At 38.8% G+C, this 25944-nt stretch overlaps 1 protein-coding gene across 8 annotated transcripts in view; it reads right to left on the minus strand.

The window, feature by feature from the left end:
* The window catches only part of EYA1 (EYA transcriptional coactivator and phosphatase 1), an 81051-nt gene that overhangs the window by 22431 nt on the left and 32676 nt on the right, over positions 1-25944 (minus strand). For all 8 annotated transcript variants that reach the window (XM_075213636.1, XM_075213642.1, XM_075213641.1 and 5 more), the window contains 3 exons: positions 22047-22189; positions 21163-21246; positions 9835-9924 (listed from right to left, as the gene is read on the minus strand). In XM_075213636.1, the coding sequence (XP_075069737.1) occupies positions 9835-9924; positions 21163-21246; positions 22047-22189 (317 nt within the window). The remainder of the gene's footprint in view (positions 1-9834; positions 9925-21162; positions 21247-22046; positions 22190-25944) is intronic.

Genomic DNA, 25944 nt, shown 5'->3' on the forward strand with positions numbered 1-25944 from the left:
TGGCTTAACCTTACAAGCCAGGGGAAGCCATCTTTAACCTTGTAATCAATCCTGATGCAGATGGTAACCGTAACAGGAAATCCTAAGAAGTGTTCAGGGGTGGGGATGACAATACACGTTGCTATAGAAAAAAATGTTTCATAATAATTTGGGAAATTATTACTTAAAAGATTAAAAGTGCAATTAGCCTGATGTAATTTATTGACAACTGTGCAACTGCGCAGTAGCCATAGCAACCAATCACTTTGTCTAGACCAAGTGAAGCTACTTGCTGATAGATTGCTGCACTTTAACCTACTTAAAATTAATTAATATTGTTACATATTTTATATATTAACCGTTCTTTATAGCACCAACTAATTATGCAGCTCTTTACAGAGAATATTTAATCATTTACATAAATACACTGAAGTACTTTTATGAAAATTCATCTACAGGAAAAAGTTGGTGTTGCCAATAGAAACCAGATTTTGTTGTATCTCTGCTGCAGTTTTTATTTTTAAATCAGAGACTTTTTAGGTTTACACCAGTTTTCATAAATGTTCCTCAATGATTTACATGAAGCATAGCTTATTGATTTGTATGTGTGATGTACAAAAGCATACTTCTTCCTACATGTATTGATATTTAAAAAGCCTGTAACACAGGTCCCCAATATGTTGAACAATAGAGCTCACTTAATAACATTGCATGTTGGTGCAAAGCTTACACTAAACAATAACAACCAATCAGGCACTAGCTTTTACACAAGACACATGGGGTCTGAGTCATTAAAGAGAGCCACGTATAAAAAAGGAGTAACTTTGCACCTAGGCAAAACCATGTTGCATTGGAGGGGGAGGTACATTTATAATGTGGGGACAGATTTATATTTGGGGTAAGGCATGTCCTAGATCAACTTTAAATTTCAGTGTAAAAATAAAGCTATCAAATATTTGCGTGATACATGAAAAAACAGCCAGTATTTAACTTATGTGCAAAATAATAAGCTAATTTGCACCCCTTACATTGTAACATGGTTTATCTCGGAGAACGCTTACTCCTTTTTTTGCCTTATTTTCCTTAATGACTGAGGCCCGTAAAGTCTAAATACTGATCTGTTGCTATGGTTCATTGTTAATTGTGCAACTAAAGGCAAAGTTAGTAAATTATAATACTGTATTATGATGGCATAACTAGTACCTCAGACCACATGACATTCCCTTTTGCAGAGTGGTCTAATCAGCCATCTTTTGTAACAACTTGTTTTTGGAATTCCCATTTTCTGTACCTAAACAAGGTCTTTTGATATGTGTAAGATGAAACTTTGGCCACCACTTATGGATGCATTTTTAAGTCAGTGATAATTTATTGCAAACAGTGGCCTCACTCCACATTGTGTACCTGCCAATTTGTCATGTTACAAGAAAGCAGTAACGTGAAGCTAGTCAAAGCAGGAATGTGTATGGAGAGCCAGCTAACAGTGTAAAGTGTGGCCCCTAGCACATGTGTTTTTGTGGGAAGGCTGCTCTTGGTTTATGTTATTGGGATGCGAGACTGGGTTTATGAGGGAATTAAAGAGACTTAGCTTTAGACACATCTGCATTGTTGTACTTTGATGTGACATGGTCACATGAACGAAACCAAAAGACCAAAGGCTATATTTACTGAAGTTCCGTTTTATTTTGTCAAAACAGAGTGAAAAACTTTCTGGTGTAATTTTTCCATGCAATTTATTGCAAATGTCAGAAAGTTTCTGCTTTTTTTTCATTTATCTGTCTAGCCCAGTGTTGGCTAACCTGTGACACTCCAGGTGTTGTGAAACTACAAGTCCCAGCATGCCCTTTCAGCAATAAGCTGCTATATATTGGGAAAGCATGCTGGGACTTGTAGTTTCACACAAGTTAATGTCACAGGTTAGCCAACACTGGTCTAGCCCATACTTACCAACTTGCTGAAGTTGGCTTCCGGGAGCCTGCTGGGGGAGGTGGGTGTGATGGGGGGCGGGGCTCCAAAATCTGCGTCATTTTGGACCAGCCCCCGTGACATAATGACGCAAACGCGGTATTTTACAGCAGGGGGCGGAGCCAAACATAGCGATTCCCAGTGAATCGCGGCGTGTTGGACCTAATTCTGCTCACTTCACTAGGAAGTGGGCAGATGTGGGAGATTGCCACACTCTCCCGGGAGTCCGTGAGACTCTCGCGAAATGCGGGAGTCTCCCGGAAATTCCAGGAGAGTTGGCAAGTATGGTCTAGCCTTATAGCATAATATTAGTATACTCTGGCAGGCCAGAGACCTGTCATGTTCTATTACTTCCTGGATTCCTCTTTATAATATTTACTATGGAATTAATCCTCATAACAATTGGTGCTGTTTATTTAGATATTTGGCCACATCCCGACTAAAAAACAACTAAGGGTCTTATGCAGAGTTGACCTTATTATAACTTGCCTACCGCACAAAGGGAACGCATGCATGCAAAATTGCTTGAGTCTGAAACGCAGCATCCGGCTCTATATGTCTGCAGCATTGTAAATCTGGCCTATGCAATTATTGTTCAGCATATTCAACACTAGAGCTCTGCTTGTATTGAATTACAACAAAATACAGCTGGTTTTTTTTCTAAATGCTCTTTATTCTTATCGGGTCATAGTGGTGGTGTAAATTAGTGGTGAACCTAGATAGGAACCACTATGACACACATCGTAGCAACACTTAATTAGACCCACATATATTCCCCAATTATCTTTTGGTCTCAAACCTTTCTTCACACCTCATGACCTTTCTTCTACATATTTTAAGGTATTTGATGAGCTAGTGCCAAGAACAGTTTTGTGGTCTGGAAGGTAAAAAATGTTAAACTGGTCTCAGTCCATAAGGACAGACAGAAATGAGCTCAGAGAAAAACTCTTCTGCACCATTATTACGAAGTTTGCAGAAATTCTGTTTGCCGCTATATGGGCGAATTTCATCTCAAAAGTCCCCAAATACTAAACCAGCCCGAGTGCTAAATATCTTGGGTTGGTTGCCACCATAATAGGGGGAAGACCACAAGTAAAGGTCCTCATGCCATATTGAAAACAAGCCGTAGGGGTAAATGTATCAAGCTGAGAGTTTTCCGGCGGGTTTGAAAAGTGGAGATGTTGCCTATAGCAACCAATCAGATTCTAGCTGTCATTTTTTAGACTGTACTAAATAAATTATAGCTAGAGTCTAATTGTTTTTTCAAATCCGCCGGAAAACTCTCAGCTTGATACATTTACCCCCAAGACTGGTCGGAAAAAGGCTGGTCTCTATGGGGAAGGGAAGACGCAAATAACAGCATCCTCCACCATATCGGAAATATTGGCAAATCAGCAGTGTTTTAATGATAGACTATCGCTGGTCAAAGCTGCCTTGTACACAGGGACAGGGCTGCCTGATTCTTCAGTCCAGTGATTTATTCACATAATTTTTGGCGAATAGGGGACAAGTCACAAATGAATTAGATGAATCTTTGTAATTTGGTTCAATTTCAGTTTCAGTGGGAACAATTCACCCATCATTAATTACTAGTACCAAATAAAGTGACATGGTGCCCTATTTTATCCCCAGTGTTGCTTGAGTTATATATACATATTTTGCCACTGTGAAATCTAATCCAACATGGCTACAGGGCCGGATTAAGGAAATGGAGGCCCCTGGGCTAAGGGGGCCCCCATTCCCCCGTGAGGCCCCCATTCCCCCGTGAGGCCCCCAAAGTGAGCCGCCCACCGCCCCCCGTGAGCACCCCCCCAAGCAGTTACCTGTCAGTGCAGTCCTCCTTCCGCAGCGCGCTGTAAGCTCCTTACTGAGGAGATCTCGCGAGAGTTCACAAACTCTCGCGAGATCTCCTCAGTAAGCAGATTACTGAGCGGCACCGGGGACGGATGACAGCACTGACAGTGCTCAGCAGCATTGATCGGGATGGGGGCGCCCCCGCCCCCGGACCGATCAATAATGCTGCTGAGGACTTTGAAGGGCCCCCTGGATGCCCGAGCCCCCTGGCTATATGTTATTTTTGCTGTGCAGATGACATCCTGCTGTACCTCTCCTTTTTATTAGACTGTATATATCCAGCATAAATATTAAATGCCTGGTTAGATGATCTGTAAGTGGGTATGAGTAGCAGCTAGCTGAAATCAATCCTAATCAAAACACATTTACTTATGGGTAGAGGTCAAGGGAAACTATAACATGATACCATAAATTGTGGATGGCCTAATGCTATGCCCTATACCCACACCTTCTAGAGAAAGTGTTGCACCAATTGCAGATAGTATGGAATGTAGCAGATTAGCAATAAACAACATTATTACCGCATTATCCTGCTACTTTATTTCCTATCCTGTCTGTAAAATTAAGCTCTGTTTTTTTATTTTAGATTGGCATCCTGTTCTTCAAAGCTCTAAGTAAGGACCCAAAGAACTTGTGGTCTCTTATATCATCACACATTCATTATCATCATCAGCTATTTATATAGAGCCACTAATTCCGCAGCGTTGTACAGAGAACTCACTCACAACCATCCCTCTCCCATTGGAGCTTACAGCCTAAATTCCCTAACATACACACTCACAAACATAGACTAGGGTCAATTTAATAGCAGCTAATTAACCTACTAGTATGTTTTTGGAGTGTGGGAGGAAACCGGAACACCCAGAAAACCCACGCAAGCACGGGGAGAACATACAAACTCCACACAGATAAGTCCATGGTCGGTAATCCAACTCATGACCCCAGTGCTGTGAGGCAGAAATGCTAACCACTAAGCCACCATGCACTCCCCATGAAACATGACAAAGGAACCTAGGGAGTAAATGTATCAAACCTTCTACAAAGAAAAAATGGAGGTGTTGTCCATAGCAACCAATCAGAATCTAGCTATCATTTTCTACAATGGACTAGATAAATGATAGCTAGAATCTGATTGGATGCTATTGGCGACACCTCCACTTTGTAGAAGGTTTGATACATTTACCCCCAGAGTTATCTTTTTTTTTTTTATAGAGCCAACATATTCTGGAGTGCGGTAAAATCCCTACACTGCACAATCTGAAAAATGCTCACTTTAGATGAATTCAGAAGGTTTTCACAACATCTGTTCACACAGTCATTTGGTGGAAAGTCATGTCATGTCATCACATCATATTTAATGTCATTTCTTGCTGTATAGTGCTCAACTTCCATGAGGTATAAACTTTATTTGCCACTTAATTCAAGCCTCCAAGTTGTACAAAAAGTGTTTTTGTCATCATAAAACAAGATTAGATTATCACTTATTATACACGAGAAAAGAGGAAGATACCACCAAGTGATCCAAGTGAGAGGTGACATTCATCATTACAAGGCCAGTAACGTTTGCAGTATGGTTTCGTGGTTTTCATCACTGCTTTATTTTATTTTCCCCTTTTATCTTTGCTGAATGTAAAAAATGAGCTGCTGAAATGGGAACGCAAACCATTAACAAGAAGCCTTGCTGACGTATTTACAATGTATGCCTTACGCTCTAACTGTAGAAATAAATCTGCAGGATGCTTAGTTTGCTAATTGGAAAAATGAACTAATGTGATAGCACTTAGAGAGGTGCAGTCTGAATATTATAGAACAAGATGTGGGCGGGTGTACAAAGGTCAGAGTTCATATACCAACATAAAACAGCACGTACAGATTCACTTTGGTAGCACAGTTTCTGAAGTCAATATCCTGGGACCCCATTGCATTGAGGCATATTACATATAGTGAAATAAAGCTGAAAAACTACCCAACCATAACATGACCACAACAAGAAACAGTAAAAATAATGTTAGATGCTCTTCAATAAATATTATCTTACACTTTTGATGCACAGATATACATCATACATGCCAACTTTTCAGACTTCTTCGGGGGGGGGGGGAGAAGTCATGTGACATGGGGTAGGAGGAGGGCGTGGAGACTGTCACCATGGAATTGAGGGGGCGGAGCTTAATTACCTGATTAAGTCCCGCCCCTTCATTCACTGTCGTGAATTTCGGCAAATGCAGGAGCTTTGCCTACTCTTCCGGGAGTCTGTGAGGACTCCCTGAAATTTGGGAGCCTCCCGGGAATTCCAGGAGAGTAGGCAAGTATAATATACATCTATTGCTTTGGATAATTATTATTATTATACAGGTTACAAGCACCCAACATGTTTGTAGTGCATCATCCAGCACAGTGCACACGATATTCTCATATTTTACTAACTTTTCATTTTAGAAACATCTGATAGCAAATTAAAACTTTTATTATAAATAAGGAGTAAACCACACTTAAAACTGCATTACCACAGGAGCTACGCTGGGCAGCCATTTGTCGAAGGACTCCTCCTTTTCCCTCAAAGTCCCGGCTGAAAGGGGGTGGAGCACTGAGTAAGCAGAATGACCAATCACCTCCTCCGCTGCCATTTATATATCATGATCAAAACTGATTTGCTGGGTCTATATTACAGAAGTTAGGGGGATGGGCCATCTGAAGAAAATATTTTCTATGTGGTGGGTAGGGCAGCTTCAAGTCATATCAGTAGATACTGTGGCACTGAACCCTGAATTTCAAATGGCAGACCCATAAGGTTATCAGAATCATATCTAGCACCATGTGCAAGTAACAAAAGAGACAATTCCTTCCCACTAGCTACTGCAAATATAGTCATGATATGATTCACTGCTGGTTATTACAGCTAATCTCAGCTTTTGCTGAAGAAAAAAAAAAGAATAAAAGTTTGTATCTATACCATTTGTTCATGAAGGTTTGGCAGGGGCTGGGCAGAGGGTATAGGAGAGAGAGTTTTGTTTTCAGAGTGGGATATAAGGGGCAGATTAGAAGGGGACTACCAGATAGAGTGAGGAAATCAGGAGACATATACTGTTATTATAAGCAGACTTAGCAGTACCTAGGGGAGAGTAAACTCACTGCATTAACAGTTGGCAGTGCCTAAGCAGTGTGGCAATGTACATTGTCTATTAACCCCTTTACTTATTTATTTTTAGCCAGCTGGTCCTCACCCCATGTGTTGTTTGGCTACCCCTGTATCCGAATAGTGATTTCTAATGTTACTTTTCAAATTACAATCTCTTCTAGCCAGAGCATTGCCAGTAGTCAGTTAGACGCGGCACCAAAAATTTACTGCTGGCACCTGCTGAGCGTAATTTCTATAAATGTTGGCTGACTTCTCAACAGGATCAGCTGTCTCCGTCATTACACTGACCAGCTCCTGAATTCCACTTTATTTTTTTTCATCCATTACGTGTCCAATCCTATGTCTCCAAAATATCCATCCACCCTGTTCAATCCTAGGTCTACAAAATATACATCCTCCCTGCCAATATATATTATATCCTTTAAAGATCCGTGGCACACTATAATATTTTCACACCATGCCCAAGAATGCTAGTCAGACACAATGACTGGGTTGCTTTCTAGAATACAAGGTGGGACTCATTTAATAACTTGCAAAGTACAACAATTAATTATATCCCATACTAACCAATAAAAAGTTCACTTTCTATAGCGTGGCATCAAATGACAACTAAAATCGGATTGCGTGCTATGGGATACAACACAATTGTGCACACTCTCTCACGTTATTAAATAACTCCCAGAATGCATTGCTTCTCAAATGAAAAAGCAGACAATGAACGATGTCAAGACAAGACATCAAGCAGCAAAATAGCATACCGGTTCCATGTACATACCTAGCAAAACCGCTATACATACAAATTAATTACTCCTTTTATTTGTTCCTAAATAATCTTTGTTAAGTTCACTTTTTAAGAACTGCTAAGCAAACACTTTAATTACACATTTTACTTTTTCTTAACTTATATTGGCATTCATTATACAGTTCTCCCTCTAAGTATGATAATTGAAAGCTAAACAGAAATTCAACATATAATGATTCAGTCAAAATACACCCAAGTAACAGGAGAACAGCTAAGAGTCCATATTTCCCTAGACAAATAATAAGAAAAAAAATGTGACATGAAATAATTCCTAATAATTTAACATCTAGAGTAGAAGAAACACTTTGCCCCAGAATGTAAAAAAAAATAAAGTGCATGTAAATTATTTGATTGCAATATAAGTTGCCAATTCATCTGCGAGGACTTTCTCTACAGATGAAAAGGAATCAAAATACAGGACAGATGTGGGAGAAACCACACTGGAAGCCTGTCACATACTGGCATTTTTAAATGATTTTGGCTCATCCATTAAATAAGGTGCATTTTGCCTGATTTTGAAAGAGGAAACATCAGGGAATGTTTAAAGGCCAATTGCTGCCAATTACTTTGATCAGGAGAAGATGTATTCAAAACTTTTCAGATTCCTTCTTCTGTCTGAAATAACATAAATTTCCAAAATCCAGCAAAACAGCAACTTGATGATTAATGCCTGTTGGCAGCCCTGCCACAAGCTTGCTTAACGATTGGGTTTTAAATAAACAGCTGTCTATATCCCAGCGAAACTGAATGTGGCTTGTTTCATGTGCTACAGTTATAATATAGGAGAGAGCGGCTTTCTTAATGAAATGAGCTTGTTGGGGTAATATGCCCATCATTCTGCGGCTAAAGGCATTTGAAGCAGAGGGAAAATAAAAATAGTGAATGTCTTAAAGGACAACTTTACTTTCCGAAAAGTGTTTTGAAAAATGATTTACCCACTCTTTGCACGTGATTACTGGGGGGCTCATGTTAAATTGAAAGCAAATTGCTTCTGGCATATAATACATTTTTTTACATCTGATCATACGCACACTCCAATAATTTTGGAACCAGTGCTTGCGCACAAATAAAAATAAAACGTACAATATGCTAAAAAAGCAATTTGTGTTTAAGTTGACATGAGCCTAGTAAGCACATCAGGTTCTCCTTTTGGGGGAAAAAAAGGATTCGAGGCGAAGAACCCCTCTCTCTATTCAAGCATAAGTGGAGAAGAATACATTTTTAACAGCACTTTTAGAAAGCAGAATTGTGCATTAACATTACACAGTGTCCTTAATATTTGGTATATCATAGCTTGACTCCATGGAACAAAGCATTGCTCACTTATTTTATGCAATTCCAATTAATGGGGCATGTGTCATTTGTGTTATTTATATAGAATAATTATTCCAGTCTGTACCTCTACAACATTCAATAAAAACATACTTTTAAAACAGAAGATTTTGGAACAATAGTCATTTGAGTTGATACATTTTTGTGCCAAAACTGTGCCTGTCGTTTGAAAATCAAGACACATGGGCGTTCTAGCAAAAAAAAAAGCAGCACAACAAGATCCGGGGGTTCATTTGCAGCCAAACGTGCATTTAGTGCATCTTGCTTTACACTTTTTTGCTTCCATTTATGCACAGTGTACAAATAGGTAAGTGTTCAAAGTAAAAATCCATGTATAGCAATGCAAAACCCCATATCAATCAGCACAAATACAATCATGTAACTTCACAACGGGGGAATATGGTATTATCCTCTGCTTCAGTAGTACTCTACTATACAGCTACAATTTGGAATAAAACAATTATAAAGAGAAGCATGTAGTTTCATTTCCCCATACGATTCCCTTATGCCTGTTTATAAAGTTTCCTGTTCACAGTTAAATCTGGTTACAACAATCAGAATGTGGCCTTCTGGCTCTTAGGAATATTACTTGGATTTTTTTTTTTTCCCAATCGTGTTTCAATTTTGACGCCAATATTTCAAATAAAGGATTTGTTTTTATTTATGCAACGCTCACCCCAGCTTGACAATAATATTGTTATCAATTTATATTAAGATGTATCAAATAAGAGTCATCGTTTTGTAATCATCAAATTACACTTACTTCTAAATCATTGAAGAACAAATGTGTATCTGCCAAGTTAAAAATCATTTCTTCCATGCGAAGTCCAAGTGATACAGAAGTCGGTGGATCCTTATGGGACAAAAAATATAAAGTAATATTAATTTTGTTTTGATCAATCACAAAATCCCTACTTTAATACATGTATCATCAAATGATGTGCTCTAAGGGCCACTTTAATCTGGTGGTATATCGATCTACATTCTGAAGGTCAGGGGATCTGGGCCGAATAAGAGTTTAGATTAATGGATAAATCCTTTGGCTATATTGAGACATCAAAGTCAAAATGTAAAGGTCGGTTATTTCAATACTGTTTATAGTGCAGAGGACAAATTTATTTCTTATCATTGTGATTAGTTAACACAAAGTATCGAGAGGAGCCTGTGCCAATATGTTAAGATTAATTCTTACTAAATACCCGATGAAAGGCGGAATAAACTGCAAAGTACTATTGCTATTTGTATGAATAAATATAGGATTTTTTTTGGCAAGTTGCAGGTCTCCGTTGCTTGATTTGACACTTTAGTGGTGGTATTTGCCGGGGCAAGTGGGATTCCGTCAAAATTCTGCACTAGGGCCTGGACAGTTTGCCCTTTGCCCATTATTAGCATCTACTCAACACAATTCTATAAAATTTGTGGTGGCGAAAGATGGAAAATTAACCAGATCCTGATCTCTTAGATCAATACTATTTACACTTCTCAATCAAGTTAGTCTTGACTTTCAAGTAAATCTATGGTATATTTTGCAGGGAATGTATTGAGAAGAGTTAATATTTAACAGAAGCACTTAAAAAATAACCTAAATATAAGTTAGAGGCTACAAGTCCGATGTTTATAAGTATAGAACAAAAATTGCACCGTGTAGTGGATGTGTTTGGAGATTTCAAGTTTTCAATAATTGTAGATTTCATGACCATTGAGACACTTAGTAATCAACTATTTAGTGAATCAAATCTCTTTTCCCTATATTTCTCTATCTCTCTCTTTATATGATTAGAAATGATTTCTGAATCATGCTTCCTATATATGGTTTTTCTTTTTCCCAAAATGTAATAAAAGCATTTTTAACCTAAAACAGTGTATAGTAGTTGTAATTGCAACTTGTAATTGTAATTTTTCTTTCTTTTAAGCAATACATTTATTCTTACAGTAGCAATATTATAGATGAAAAAAGTATATAAATGACATTTGAACTTCAGACAAGAAATAACAATCTTGAAAATCCAACAGCTCAAGCTCTTTCCTTAGCGGAAGAATGAAAGTGTTCAGTGCCCTTCTGTGAGGCACACAGTATGTGAACAGTCATCCCTTCAAGGTCTATTTAACCCTTTCGCTGCCAGACAAACATGTTAACATTAAACCCCAAGAGGCCTAATTTTTTTTTGCTTTGACTGATGGGGCTTTTTTCTTTCTAGATAAGGAAATATTGTTTTAATTGAGGTGTATTATTTGGACAGAAGAAAGAGAAACATTTTTTTATCATTGTTTCTTATTCTTCCCTTAGCTATGTTTGAAAGGTGAACCCAATCAACAGAAAAATAACCCTTAATTTATTCTGCTATTACTAAAACCAAATATTTGTATTTTATTGGATATTTGGTTAGTTTTGGGCCACAGTAAAATGTGTATATAAAACATATTGGTGGTATGGTCTTTTTTTACTACCTATTTTTTAAAATTAACTTTTAACTAGTAAAGCATGTCTTAATATTCCATACCATAAACTGGGATGTCATACACAAATACTCTAACACTAGGGGAGGTGTGGGAGAGATAATCTGGGACGTACTAGACCCAGATAATCTCTTTATATAGGAAGCACTTGTGGTCACGTCAATTGGGCTTCCAGAATGCCACAAGGTGTCTTCATGGATGAAGTTTCAAACTCCAGCATTTGGTGGTTAGTGACACGCGACATAGGATGTCCGGCGGTGGCACCCTAAATATGGGTCAGGCCATAAATTCTATGTTGATTGTACAAAAAGAGTTAAAGGGAGTGTTCACCTTCAGACAATAAGAGTCATTTATGAACTGTAAAGTCAGCGGACACTCAGCATGTCTTCATGTGTGCAAGGTGCACCCACTTCTCCACCTACTTGTCCGCCTAGCACATTTCAAGGCGCTTTCCCACTTCATGGTCTTTGGAAACATCGCCATGAAATTAGTCTGTGCATGGTTTTGTAGATTGGTGGATGCACATGGTGGAAACAGTAAAATAACATATCATCAACTGTAAGGTGCAAAGTCATCCCATTATAAGTTAGGGATGAGACCTGATCTCTAGGACCTCAGAGGTGGAAGAGAAAATAACTGTGGGCTCGAGTCATTAAGGAAAGCAAAGCAAAAAAAAAAGGAGTAACTTTGCACCTGGGCATAAACCATGTTGCATTGGAGGGGGGTAAATTTAAAATGTGGGGACAACTTTATATTTAGGGTAGGGCATGTCTTAGATCAACTTTAAATTTCAGTGTAAAAATTAAGTATTTGAGTCCTACATGAAAAAAAAAAAAAGAGTCTGTTTATTATTTTGCACATAAAGAAAATACTAATTTGCACCTCTTGCATTATAACATGGTTTTGTCTGGGAACAAATTTACTCCTTCTTTTGCCTTGCTCTTCTTAATGACTCAGGCCCTGTAAGTCCATCTGCTTTGGGACTGCCCCTGTAAATGCACTTGCTCCAGCCCAGTTATCTCGTTAAAATAATCCTGTCCTGCAAAATGAAATCTTGTCCGACAATGCAAACTTTTACACTACAAACAGGCTACCATCATGGCTCACACACCCATGTGCATCCCTGTGACACTTATGACACTTATGCAAATGTAGGTGAGTGACATCACAAAACAGCATTTGCACTAGGCCTTAATGTTAATTTATTGGCTTGCAGGTGCCCTCGTGGATCTTTCCCTAAACACATCTCTTTAGCTCGCTCACTCTATTTATTAACATTTATATGGAGCCGACATACCACACAGCGCTTTCCAGGCGCGGGCTGGCAATTTCATCCCGGGGGGCGCACATTGATGACGCGGCCACATCCCATGTCATGTGATGCAGCCGCCTGTGCGATGATGCGGCCGCATCCCATGTCATGGGATGCAGCTGCCGGTAAAAACAATTTTGGACTCTGGGGGCGGCCCTAACATTGCTGATTCTGAGCGGCCCGGGGGGCCAATGCCCCCCTGCCCCCCGGCCCAGCCCGCCCCTGGCGCTTTCTAATTGTCCCTCTTCCATATTTTTTAATGTAGTCATATGATGAAGAAGCTTTGTTTATTTTTGTTCCTCCGGGTACCCAGAAAGTAGCTTAGTGTCCTATTCCTGAGCAAGTCAAATACACAACTCTACCCAGTGATATAAAAACTCTGCTTAAAGTAAACCAATGTATTGAGTAAATGTTACAGAAAGACATGTACAAACACCACTGCTTCTGTGGCCTAAAAAAATAGCATGAGGGAATATAGAACTTCATGCTCAGAAGAATGAAAGTCGTCAAATTGACACTGTCATAATCAGATTTATTTTACAGGTTACCGATATGCCAAGTTAATCAAGATCTGAAAAATATCTGTAGAGAATCACTAGTGTTATGTGACTCAGGCCACCCACATAGACTTAAGGTCCTTTGTTTGCGATTAACATATAACACACTTTATGTTCTCTGAAGAAATTGCGTATCAACTGGCTCCTTGCTGAGCTAATAAAATAAAAAACAGTGTCCAAAGCCATGGTTTCTAAATATAATGCAGATGTCTGTCTTGTTTTCATTTGTATAACATTTTCATGATTTTTATACAGAGAACATATGCATTGATCGCTACATATATTTGTTGGATTATGTATTTGGCAGTTGTTAAGAAAGAAAGCAATGGGATACAAATTTGTTTAGAATACCTTGGCATTTTTTCATGTCAAAATATTTTAGGTCATATGGAATTTTCAGTTTTGGTTTACATGCCTTCTGGTCTTTATTTATTAAAGAACAGTATTTTGTTATTAGGAAAAAAAAACCTTTCAAAAATGTTTCCCCCAAAATAGCAAAACACTGTTAAGTAAACTACACCTGGGAAGGTCAGCAAGTATGAATGGTTTCAGATAATTGGCCAAGAGAGCCGTCATTCAATCAATTTGTGACCAATAAACTCTTTACATTAAACAGCCGGCAGTCCAGGCACTGAGAAAAAGAAGTGACTCCCCTTAACTAACCAGCTAGAGACCCTACAGACAATCCAGCAAGACATTAACTGAACTCACATTGAAATGATCACATATGAAGCATGAAGGTAAAATAACAGGTTCGGTTTTGCCCTGATATCCCTTAAAAGCTTTTCAATTATTATTATTTATAAAGTTCCAACATGTTACATAACATTAGTATAACAAACAAAAAACAAAGGATGAAGTGGCAGTGGTGAATTAAAAGAAACACAAGACTTGGGCTCCATCTATCTATCTATCTATCTATCTATCTATCTATCTCTTAACTTTTTGGTTGGTGGGTCTACAAAATAAAGTGGAAGAATTGTGAATTACACATAGCATACAGGACAACACATTGTCCTTACATATTGAGTTATGACTGAGACATACAGTCAACAAAACATACACACAAACAAAAATCACAATGTTTTGCAAAGTTGGAAGTTGATTAGGCTGACGAGAGGGAGCATCAAGCTCTACAGGACAGCATGGTGGCTTAGTGGTTAGCACTTCTGCCTTACAGCACTGGGGTCATGAGTTTGATTCCTGACCATGGCCTTATCTGTGTGGAGTTTGTATGTTCTCCCCGTGTTTGCGTGGGTTTCCTCCAGGTGCTCTGGTTTTCTCCCACACTCCAAAAACATACTGGTAGGTTAATTGGCTGTTATCAAATGACTGTCTCTCTCTCTCTCTTAATGTCTGTGTGTATGTTAGGGAATTTAGACTGTAAGCTTCAATGGGGCAGGGACAGATGTGAGTGCGTTCTCTGTACAGCGCTGTGGAATTAGTGGCGCTACATAAATAAATGATGATGATGATAATACTGTTGGCCAAACAGTCATCTGACCCATTATACTTGCTCCGTGAGCTCCCTTCCACTCTGAACCCTGAGCAGTCACGTCACCTGCCCTCTTAAAATCCCCCACTGCGTGAAATAATTTACAATCTAAAAGGATAAAAAAAAAATCCTCCTTACACTTCCATTATATAAAGTGAAAGAGACGGGCCTGTGCTTTACGGTAGCTGAATGTCATTGCGTGCTTAGAATGTCCACAAAGGGATCAATTAAACACAACTCTGACTCTTCAAGTAAACCCAGAGAACACAAAGGATATAAACGCAAAAGTGGGTCTGTAAAATGTATTGATATTTACATTTTAGAAATGCCACAAACTTAATGTGAGTGTTTGACAGAACATTTATATCCTTAAATGACCACTAAATTCCACAATTAAAATGTTCAGATATGAACCATGAAGGTAACATACAGTGTTATCCTTAAATTTAAGTAGATTAATACTTCCCCACCCCACTACTGAAGCTAAAGCTCCTCTCATGCTTTATCCTGATGGGATCTCATCCACGTCAAAAATCTGATTTTGCAAGTATTAGGGTTATTGGGTTATTGTGACATCACCGGCCCCTGTGCATGAATAAACCAATCCAGCAATTATCCCAAACTGTTGTGTCCGGCTTAGCTAGAGAAGCCCCTGCTCTAACATGGCCACAAGCTGCAATGAGTGATAGACAGTATAGTGGATGTGTTTAGCTGACTATAAACATTTCATGTATTCCATAAATATATTTAAGCTTAGTAGTAAACAGCCTTTGCTATATAATAATGTGAAATAGCAGCTTTACTTGAGAACTTCTAAATAAGTTTGAGAGACCGGTTTAGAGAATTAACTTATATATCAGTAAAATGACTTCGACATTTCTAAATTATGTAGAAAAAATAAAACGAAGAGAAAAAGTCAGGAAAATGACCTTATGACCACGGTATATATGCAGCTTCAATGTTTGTCCACCTGTCTCAAGCTATCAATACTCTGAACGGGATGTCAACAATTTCTACCTTCCAAGACCAGTTTAGCAGCAGCTGGCTTGATACATCACCAGGAGAGGTACAAAAATGAGAAAAGCTCATATTTCATTTAATAGAAATGATAAACACAGCAGTCGGTCTTTAGCTGAATCCCTTTTCTTACATGTAATAAAAACAGCATAATATGACTGTTAGCTCCTTCATATTCTCAAAGATTAATAAAAAAAAAAAATGGTACTAATAAGTTTCACAAATACACAGGGATAAGTGCAAGGAATTTCTTAGCATTGCACATGTTTGAGATAAGGCTTTAAGCAGGAAGTGCAAACTAAGCTTCTTGTCTGCACGTTTATTGATAAACAGTTCAGTGAGTCTTATAGATAACACTATGGCAGGGGGACCCCGTGATTGTGGCTGGTTGAGGATTTGAAATGGAAAGGGGTTGGGGAGTTTTTACTAGACCTTTTCTCATACATGTATAAAATTATTATCATTTTATTTTTTTGTAAATCACACATTTTACTGTTCTTTCTTTCAAAGCAAAGACAACTTTTTTTTTTGGTAGCTTCAAAGTGGGTTTACTAAATTTATTTAATTTTATAGAGGCCCTCTGTTTCATACTTAACACCGAGAGGTTTGGATTTATAGCTCAATTCGACTGCAATGCATTGGGTTATAATGAATTGCTATAGTTATCAATAAAAAACATTGGTCCTGATTCATTAAGGAAAGTTAAGCCAAAATAATCAAGTAAGGCAAAACCATGTTGCATTGGAGGGGGAGGTAAATTTAAAATGTGATAGCAGATTCATATTTGGGGTAGGGTATGTGCTAGATCAACTTTAAAGTTCAGTGTACAAATAAGCCAACAAGTATTTGTGTGCTACATTAAAAAACACCCAGTATTTAACTTATGTGCAAAATAATAAAGTCATTTGCACCCCTTGCATTGTAACATGGTTTTGTCCAGAAAACATGAGTAAGAAAACTTACTCAATTTTTTGCTTAACTTAATGAATCAGGCCCTTAATCATTATTTCTGAATCAGGCCCTTATTTCTGCAGGTGGGTCTTTAGTAGACCCCTCCCCCCAAAAAAACCAAAACCAAAACAAAACAAAACACTGCAATGTGATGTGGCCGTGGCAAATACAAATACAACTAAAGTCTAAAAATCGCTATCTTCCATCTACTCCCACTGCACAACAGTAGCAATTACCTCTAATGTGAAGATTGCCAATGCATTAGGTAAAATAAGTACTGTCTAATGAGATAAGAAGAGAATCACCTTCCATCTCCGCCCTCCTGTCACTAAAAGCATACATTATTATTGGTAGGCTAATTGACCTTTTGTCCCATTCATTCCACAGCCCCAGGCAATTGTTCTCTAGGAAAAAAATATAGATGCATGCCCTGTCTGAAATGTGTAGACATCGCCCATTACAAATGAACTCCAACATCAAAATGACAAGCCTTTATTTAAAACACACTGTCTTTAATTTATGAGCCCTGTCTGGATGCAGCAACATTTTCAGGTTACATATCGCCTATAATATTTCTTCTACCGTATAAATGCCCTTAAACAAAGCAGAATATTTACACAAAGAAATTAATGACTTGTATATACTTTACCAAGTAGGGATATCTATTTTATTTTGGTTTTCAGAACAGAGATATTGCTAACCATTTGTCTTAAAGGTACACCAAAATGAAAAAAATACAGTTTTTTTTAAAACGATTTGATTTAAATATACAGTAAAGCACTTTCTTGTAATCTATTCTGCTATAATTCTAGTTATTTTCTCTGTTGTATGGCTTCACAATCACTGTCTCTGCAATTTGTATGTTGTCTGTACTAGAGCCTTACACAGCTGTCAGTCTCATCAGGGGCTATCTCTCATGTTGGTCACATACATTCAGGGACGCCAAGAGGGAATTCGGGCCCCAGTACAATATCTTCTTGGGGCCCCTTCCATAGCTGCCTAAGAGGGCGTGGCCAAACCTGGCAGGGTCCAGTATTTTGTACCTTCCCCCTCCCCTCTTGGCACCCCTGCACAGTACACTTGGCCCGGTTTGCTCAATGGAACCAAAATGATCAACAATTGTCACATATGTGGGAATGTCATACCAAACTGGAACACGTTTCAATAGGTTTGGTATTAAAATGGGTCAAATGACATGATGTTACTGAGGTCACTGCTCTACGCAGTTCCTGCATTGCCATATAGTAATTCGTTATAATACCTAAACAAGTGCAAGTTGGGCAAAAATAGTTAGCCAAGGTCCACTTTATTCCGGTTTCAAAAATTGTGCCAATTAACCACAGCAGTGTTGGGACCTTCCCTCTAGCAACTCAACAGGTCTCCAGCCATAGACAACATTTTTAGCTAAATAATGATGATACAGTTCCCAATTGGGTTGCAGGAAGATGGTAAATATTTTTTGAACTGATACTTGTACCGAAGTTTCAACAGATATGTCCACCACAAATAAATATCTTAAAATATAAAGAGTACAACGATATATACAAATCATCATCATCAGCTATATAGATCGCGCCACTAATTCTGCAGCGCTGTACAGAGAACTCACTCACATCAGTCCCTGCCCCATTGGAGCTTACAGTCTAAATACAAATAAAATATAACAGCTGTAAACTTAAATAAAAATTAAATTGTTAATTATATAAGAGTAAGGAGAAACTAAAAATGATCTTTACGTGCTAGAAAAGAAAATGTCAAAAAAACGCTTTCTAAATTTTTATTGCATTATTTCAAAGCTTCACATACATTAACTAATGTACAAAGGCATTGCTAGGCCTTTTTAAAATTACCGTATTTTTCGCTCCATAAGACGCACCTGACTATAAGACGCACCTAGTTTTAGAGAAGGAAAACATACACTGGCCCCTTCACTCACACTCACCAACACACACACTATATTAACACACTGATCCCCACTCTTAGACACACATGCTATGTTAGCACACTGGCACACACACAGTATAGCCTCCAGCACACACACAGTATAGCCTCCAGCACACACACAATATAGCCTCCAGGACACACACACAGTATAGCCTCCAGGACACACACACAGTATAGCCTCCAGGACACACACACACAGTATAGCCTCCAGGACACACACACAGTATAGCCTCCAGGACACACACACAGTATAGCCTCCAGGACACACACACAGTATAGCCTCCAGGACACACACATGATAGCCTCCAGGACACACACACAGTATAGCCTCCAGGACACACACAGTATAGCCTCCAGGACACACACAGTATAGCCTCCAGGACACACACACAGTATAGCCTCCAGGACACACACAGTATAGCCTCCAGGACACACACACAGTATAGCCTCCAGCACACACACACAGTATAGCCTCCAGCACACACACACAGTATAGCCTCCAGGACACACACACAGTATAGCCTCCAGGACACACACACACAGTATAGCCTCCAGGACACACACACAGTATAGCCTCCAGGACACACACAGTATAGCCTCCAGGACACACACAGTATAGCCTCCAGGACACACACACAGTATAGCCTCCAGGACACACACACACACAGTATAGCCTCCAGGACACACACACAGTATAGCCTCCAGGACACACACAGTATAGCCTCCAGGACACACACACACAGTATAGCCTCCAGGACACACACACAGTATAGCCTCCAGGACACACACACAGTATAGCCTCCAGGACACACACAGTATAGCCTCCAGGACACACACAGTATAGCCTCCAGGACACACACACAGTATAGCCTCCAGGACACACACAGTATAGCCTCCAGGACACACACACAGTATAGCCTCCAGCACACACACACAGTATAGCCTCCAGCACACACACACAGTATAGCCTCCAGGACACACACACAGTATAGCCTCCAGGACACACACACACAGTATAGCCTCCAGGACACACACACAGTATAGCCTCCAGGACACACACAGTATAGCCTCCAGGACACACACAGTATAGCCTCCAGGACACACACACAGTATAGCCTCCAGGACACACACACACAGTATAGCCTCCAGGACACACACACAGTATAGCCTCCAGGACACACACAGTATAGCCTCCAGGACACACACACAGTATAGCCTCCAGGACACACACACAGTATAGCCTCCAGGACACACACATGATAGCCTCCAGGACACACACAGTATAGCCTCCAGGACACACACAGTATAGCCTCCAGGACACACACAGTATAGCCTCCAGGACACACACAGTATAGCCTCCAGGACACACACAGTATAGCCTCCAGCACACACACAGTATAGCCTCCAGGACACACACAGTATAGCCTCCAGGACACACACAGTATAGCCTCCAGGACACACACAGTTTAGCCTCCAGCACACACAAACACTATAGCCTTATCTTATTCCCTCCGGTGTCTTCAGCGCTGCTGATCCTCCTGAAGGAAGGAAGAAAATAAAACTTACATGTCCAGCGTGGAGAAGCGAGTCCCGGCCAGGCTGCAGATCCTCTGTCCCCCTGCCTATCTGTGAGGACCTAGCTATCACATGGGACGTTCCATGTGATAGCTAGGTCCTCACAGATAGGCAGGGGGACGGACGATCAGGAGGATCTGCAGCCTGGCCGGGACCCGCTTCTCCACGCTGGACATGTAAGTTTTATTTTCTTCTTTCCTTTCTGGCATGCAGTATTCGCTCCATAAGACGCACACACTTTTTCCCCCACTTTTTTTGGGTGAAAAAGTGCGTCTTATGGAGCGAAAAATACGGTAATTTCTGTCCAAACAAAAATGTTGACATACCACCAGAAACTATTATTCATTAATGGTTAAATGCCCGTGAATGGTAAAATTGGAACAAAACAACACTAAGAGATAGATTTCTTAAACCTTATAAATATTAAAAAGGGGAGATGTTGCCCAACGCAACCAACCAGATTCTAGCTATCATTTTGTAGAATGTACTAGATAATTAATAGTTAAAATCTGATTGGTTGTGGTAAATGTACCACTAAATATTTTTTTAATACAAAAGTAGATGCAAATCTTAAACTATATATAATAATATTATGCTACTTTTGTAAGGTTAAATAGGGTGTTTGTTGTGAATTAAACCATATGACTGTAAAGGATGGTATTTACATTTTTTTTGTCTTGTACAAATTCCCATTGTATGGTGCTGCGGACCCCTTGTGATGCCTTATATAGTAGTACAAATACTACTACTAATAATAATAATAATATCACTTTTGTAACTCACCCTTCCATATCTGTTTGCATAGGATCCTGTTAGTAGCGAATGGAAAACAATGATGGTCTCATCCAAATCCCAAATGAATACTCTCTGAAAATATAATATGAGAATACTGTCAATATATGTTGCAAAAAAACAAAAAGCACAATATTCTAGGTTAGTGCCCATCAAACCTAATTTGATTAGTTTAAACTGTATTAATTTAAAATTGGGTCATATTAAAAATATGTAGTTTATAGAGAGTTAAAATTAGAATACGCAAAATAAGCAGATAATGGATGGTCACTGTATACAATTGATTTATAGTTATTTGCTTATACAGGATTTTTATGGCACATTTTGGCCAATATGTGATATTGGATACATTATGAATACATGAAAAAGATATATATCTGCAGAACTAAAAAAAATAAAAATAAAAAAAAAAAAGCATGACAAACAACTGATCAATAAAATATTTTATATCCGCCACATGAAACCTCCATTAAAAATGTGTCAGAGGTGTCTATGCTCCTGTCCACTGAAACATTAGCTGGTGTAAGGAGAACTGGGAGCACAGAACATATGGTGAACAAGGTTCTAGAGCACAAGTTCTTTCTAGAGGGATAAAAAGTAGAGGGAAATTGTTTTCCATAAGACATACATTCTTAGTTTGTCAGTCTGTTTGGGACAGGGCATTCTGGCCTTTTGTCTTAATGTATATTCCTGTATTGTTATTAAAATATGTTTTTTTACCCTTTGTTTTATCACAGTTCACTAGTTATTTCACACCCATTTTTAAACAATATTAATAATGACGTTTCTCTGTAGAACCTCCAATGTGAATACGGTTAAGCGGATTCTTTTTGAAAAAAAATAGTTTAACACTCGCAGGTTACTGTGTGACATACTTCGAGGTCAGAGTCTGGAGGTGGGGATGGGTTATTGTTTCTCCTTCCTCGACCGCGTGATTTTCCGTCCGACACGCGCCGCAACCGTTCAGAATCTGAATCTTTAATAGGCGTTGCCGGACTGTGGATTGTGCTGTATTCGACTTGAAAAAGAAATAGAAAAAAAATCACTTGGATATTTCAGACTTTTTGTTTAGGGTTAATTCATTCATTTCAAAACACTCCACAAGGTATGCATGCCATAAATAGGCTCTGTTAATGGTTGTTCCAGGAAAATGAAACTTGGAATTACCTTTTTTTTTTTTTTTTAAGAAGAGATTAGTTTGTCAAAAACGTACTTGCCTAGTTTTTGGACTGTCCCTCTGTGAGGTGTTCAAAAATCAGGCAAGTGAGTTTTTGGCAATGAATCGCATCATCATCAAAGCCCCAGTAGGATCCGGGAGGATGGTCTACTCTCCCGGGAGTCAGGAGAACTCCCTGAAATTCAGGAATCTCCAGACATTCTGGAAGAGTATGCAGGTATGGTCAAAACTGTGCCATACGTGCACATGCAGGAAAATGATCCAACAACTTCCCTATTCCAAAATATCCTGCCTCCTCTTAAGTTCAAAGTAACTGTTGTCTAATTGCTTACTATTGATGAAATGTTCTTTCCATACAATTCAAATCAACAATATCTCAAGTTACTTTTTAAAACATACATGCACTTATTATATTTGGTCTTTATTTAAAATTTGTGACGGGAGACACAAATAGGTGTAAAGGCTGACACTCTAAACAAAAGAATGTACAGAATAGATTTTCTATCATATAAATTGAAGCATTGCTTGATTTTTCTGTGCAGTTATTGTTCATGCCCCCATGATAGTGTATGAATTTAAGGGAGAACGGCTAGAATTTCAACTACAATTTTACTGCTTCTAATTTCTGGAGCCTTCCTAGAATCCAAAACATTATGCAATTTTGCCGCTAATAATAATGGGGAAGTTTGTGCGGAGAATTGCAGGCTTCCTGTTGTCGTCAGTTGATTGCGTCTGAATATTCATGAGAAGCAGAGTGAGCTTTCCCTGCTCACTGCAAAGTTAAGGCGATCACATTACAGGAGATAAGTACAGAACCTTGCCAAAACCCTTTACTAATACAAAGGTTACCTAGCAACAGCAGAATTGCCAGCCAAGTAAGAGTTCACTGATAAAAGGACAACAAACCAAAACTAAAATGTGAAAATAAGTCTTTCGGTGGCACAGGATACTCAAAGAGAAACTACTTTTGAAAAACTTTACTATAAAATAGAAGTCACTCAGAAAATCTGCCGTGTGCAGCTCACTTTGATAATATGAAATACACACTAATGGATTTAAACACTTTTATGTAATTTTTTCGGTTTTAAGAAGTATTAAGTGAAAAGGGGTTGCCAATTGTCACTCAGTAAACTCAGACCCCATCTTGACACAATAAAAATACACACAGAAGAATCAGTGACAGAGATTATGTAGGCTTGCACTCCATTTATAAAATCCCAGAAACCACTTTTGTTGCAGATACTTAAAATGTTAGTTTGGGGGACATTTTTATATTGACGTGTTCAGTAAAAAAATTCAAACTGTCAGTGCATTTCTTTATAAACGTGGATACATTTTTTAGTGACAAGATTTGGCAACCTTCTGCACTTTTATAATTTGTACATGTAGAACTCTATTGCCAATTTGGAGGCTTCCAGGGTACCTCCAGGTAAGTTAGATCTCATTTTAAAAACACATTCATATGTGACCTAACATAGGGACTCTCATTGTTTAGTTAGGACCATTCTATTAGCAGGAGCGCCGAGAAGTTGCTGGTAACTTATCATAAATGTGAGACTCCTGCATTTTATGCACAAATAGAATAACAACTTTTTTACTGGTTCACAGCGGTGTGCTGGGGTATTTTCATGTGTGTGTTTCTTTTTTAGATAACCCTTCCCCTGCTAGCACCTGCTGTAAACTTATAAATTGATCAAGCAATTAACATTCTGTCTATTTTTTTACTGAGAAGATTTGGCAAGCCTGCTGCATATTTAGAATTAGTACACACGGAATACTAGAAACAAGTTTAAAACTTTCTTTTATTGCCGCCTAAACAGTAAAGATGTTCTGTGGTCAATGTATTTGTGACACTGCAGAATTAGATATAGAGCCCAAGCAGTGTCAAATTTAATTTATGTCAACCACACTTGACAAGTGAGTTGGAGAGTGAAACATTATGTGTACACCCCTTTTCCACACTCATTCACTTTCAAACTCTTTCTGGATGCCTGAAAGAAAAGCATCTGTGTGCACATAGCTTTGCGGCATTTGCAGCTGATGATGACTGTGTATGATCCACAGCTCTAAGCATGCACTGAATACTAAGGCGATCATTTTTAACATGTGGACAAATGGCAATGGATGGCCAGTATCTATTCAGGCACCAACACTACACTGTGAAATGCAATTCAAACAGAGTTCAACTTTATCAACACAAAGGCTGTCAAACTGGTGGGACACATTATGGTCCTCAATGTTCGCCTATCATACTATATAATGACTGGCCTATTATGAAACAAATAAGGCAAAACCAGAAATAAAAGATAACACTCCACAAAATGTAAAAAACAAATTGGACTAACCCAGTGGATTCCAAACTATTTCAGATCAAGGCACCCTTAGGGTCTCCAAATTTTTTTCGAGGCACCCCTAAGCCAAAATAGTTACCAAGTAGTCCCCTGCCTTGCTTACCACTGGCCCTGGCAGAGGCACCCCTGAGAGATCTCCAAGGCACCCCAGGAAGCCCTAGGGGCACAGTTTGGGAACCACTGGACTAAATTATTATTGAAAGACAAGAGGCCTAATCCCAATGAACCATTTTCACACATTATGACATCCCTAATGGATCTGCATAACCCATGGTTTATGTTGGAGCTGAATATGTCCATCTGATCATAGCAAGAATAAACATGTGTAGTACATCTCTCACCGTTATTCTACTACAAATCCACCTGTGGCTGAAGTTCTGGGCAGTGTTTTCACGGCAGACATACAAAGCGATCTCCTCAGCAAAACATACGTTCTTGCAAAATGAAATAGAAAAAAAATCTTTCATCCCACAAGAGTCCGGTTTCGCAGACTACCTCCTGACTACTTATGATGGAATGTACGTTCTTCACAGCCAACTGGACCACAGACATTCAATGTACCCACTCATGCAAAGGCTTCTACAAACATCGCATACAGCACAACAGAACTTACTGTTATATACCCCATCTGCCTATACATAGATATGAATTAAAATGTCTTTCTAGAACTATTTCTCAAACACTGTCAGCAATACCCCAGCAGGTAAAGATGTATAAATACTCTTCTTGATCACAGGAGGTAAGTTAAATCAAATGATTCACTACAGCAGAATTTCATTCCTTAGCAGCATTCAGACATGAAGATATTCTGGCCCATTTACTGACATTGCATTTAGCTGCAAAATGTGCACTGAATGATAAAAGCCAATCAGACACTTACTTTCATTGTCTGAGTTTCACTACACAGATACAAGCTAATTGCTGATTGGTTGTTCTTTAATTATAAGGAAAAAGAGAAATAATAGAGACATCTTAAAAAACATTTAATGTGGCAAGTTAAAAATAACGGGCCTTTCAAATACATTTTTGTGAGTATAAAACATGTGACTCTTCTATGTTGTTTGTAGGGTAACCTGATAAAGAATGTGTGGAAACAAGCCCGGCTGGACATTTTCTGGGACTTTATCAGTAGGGGACATGGGACAGTCTAAAAGGTCATGGACTTCTCTCTGCACCAGCATGTGCTGGATTTACAATTACATTTAGAAACATCTAATGTCTTACATTAAGTTGCCTGGCTCAATC

Source organism: Mixophyes fleayi, chromosome 5 (assembly GCF_038048845.1).
Source record: "Mixophyes fleayi isolate aMixFle1 chromosome 5, aMixFle1.hap1, whole genome shotgun sequence".
Lineage (NCBI taxonomy): Eukaryota > Metazoa > Chordata > Amphibia > Anura > Limnodynastidae > Mixophyes > Mixophyes fleayi.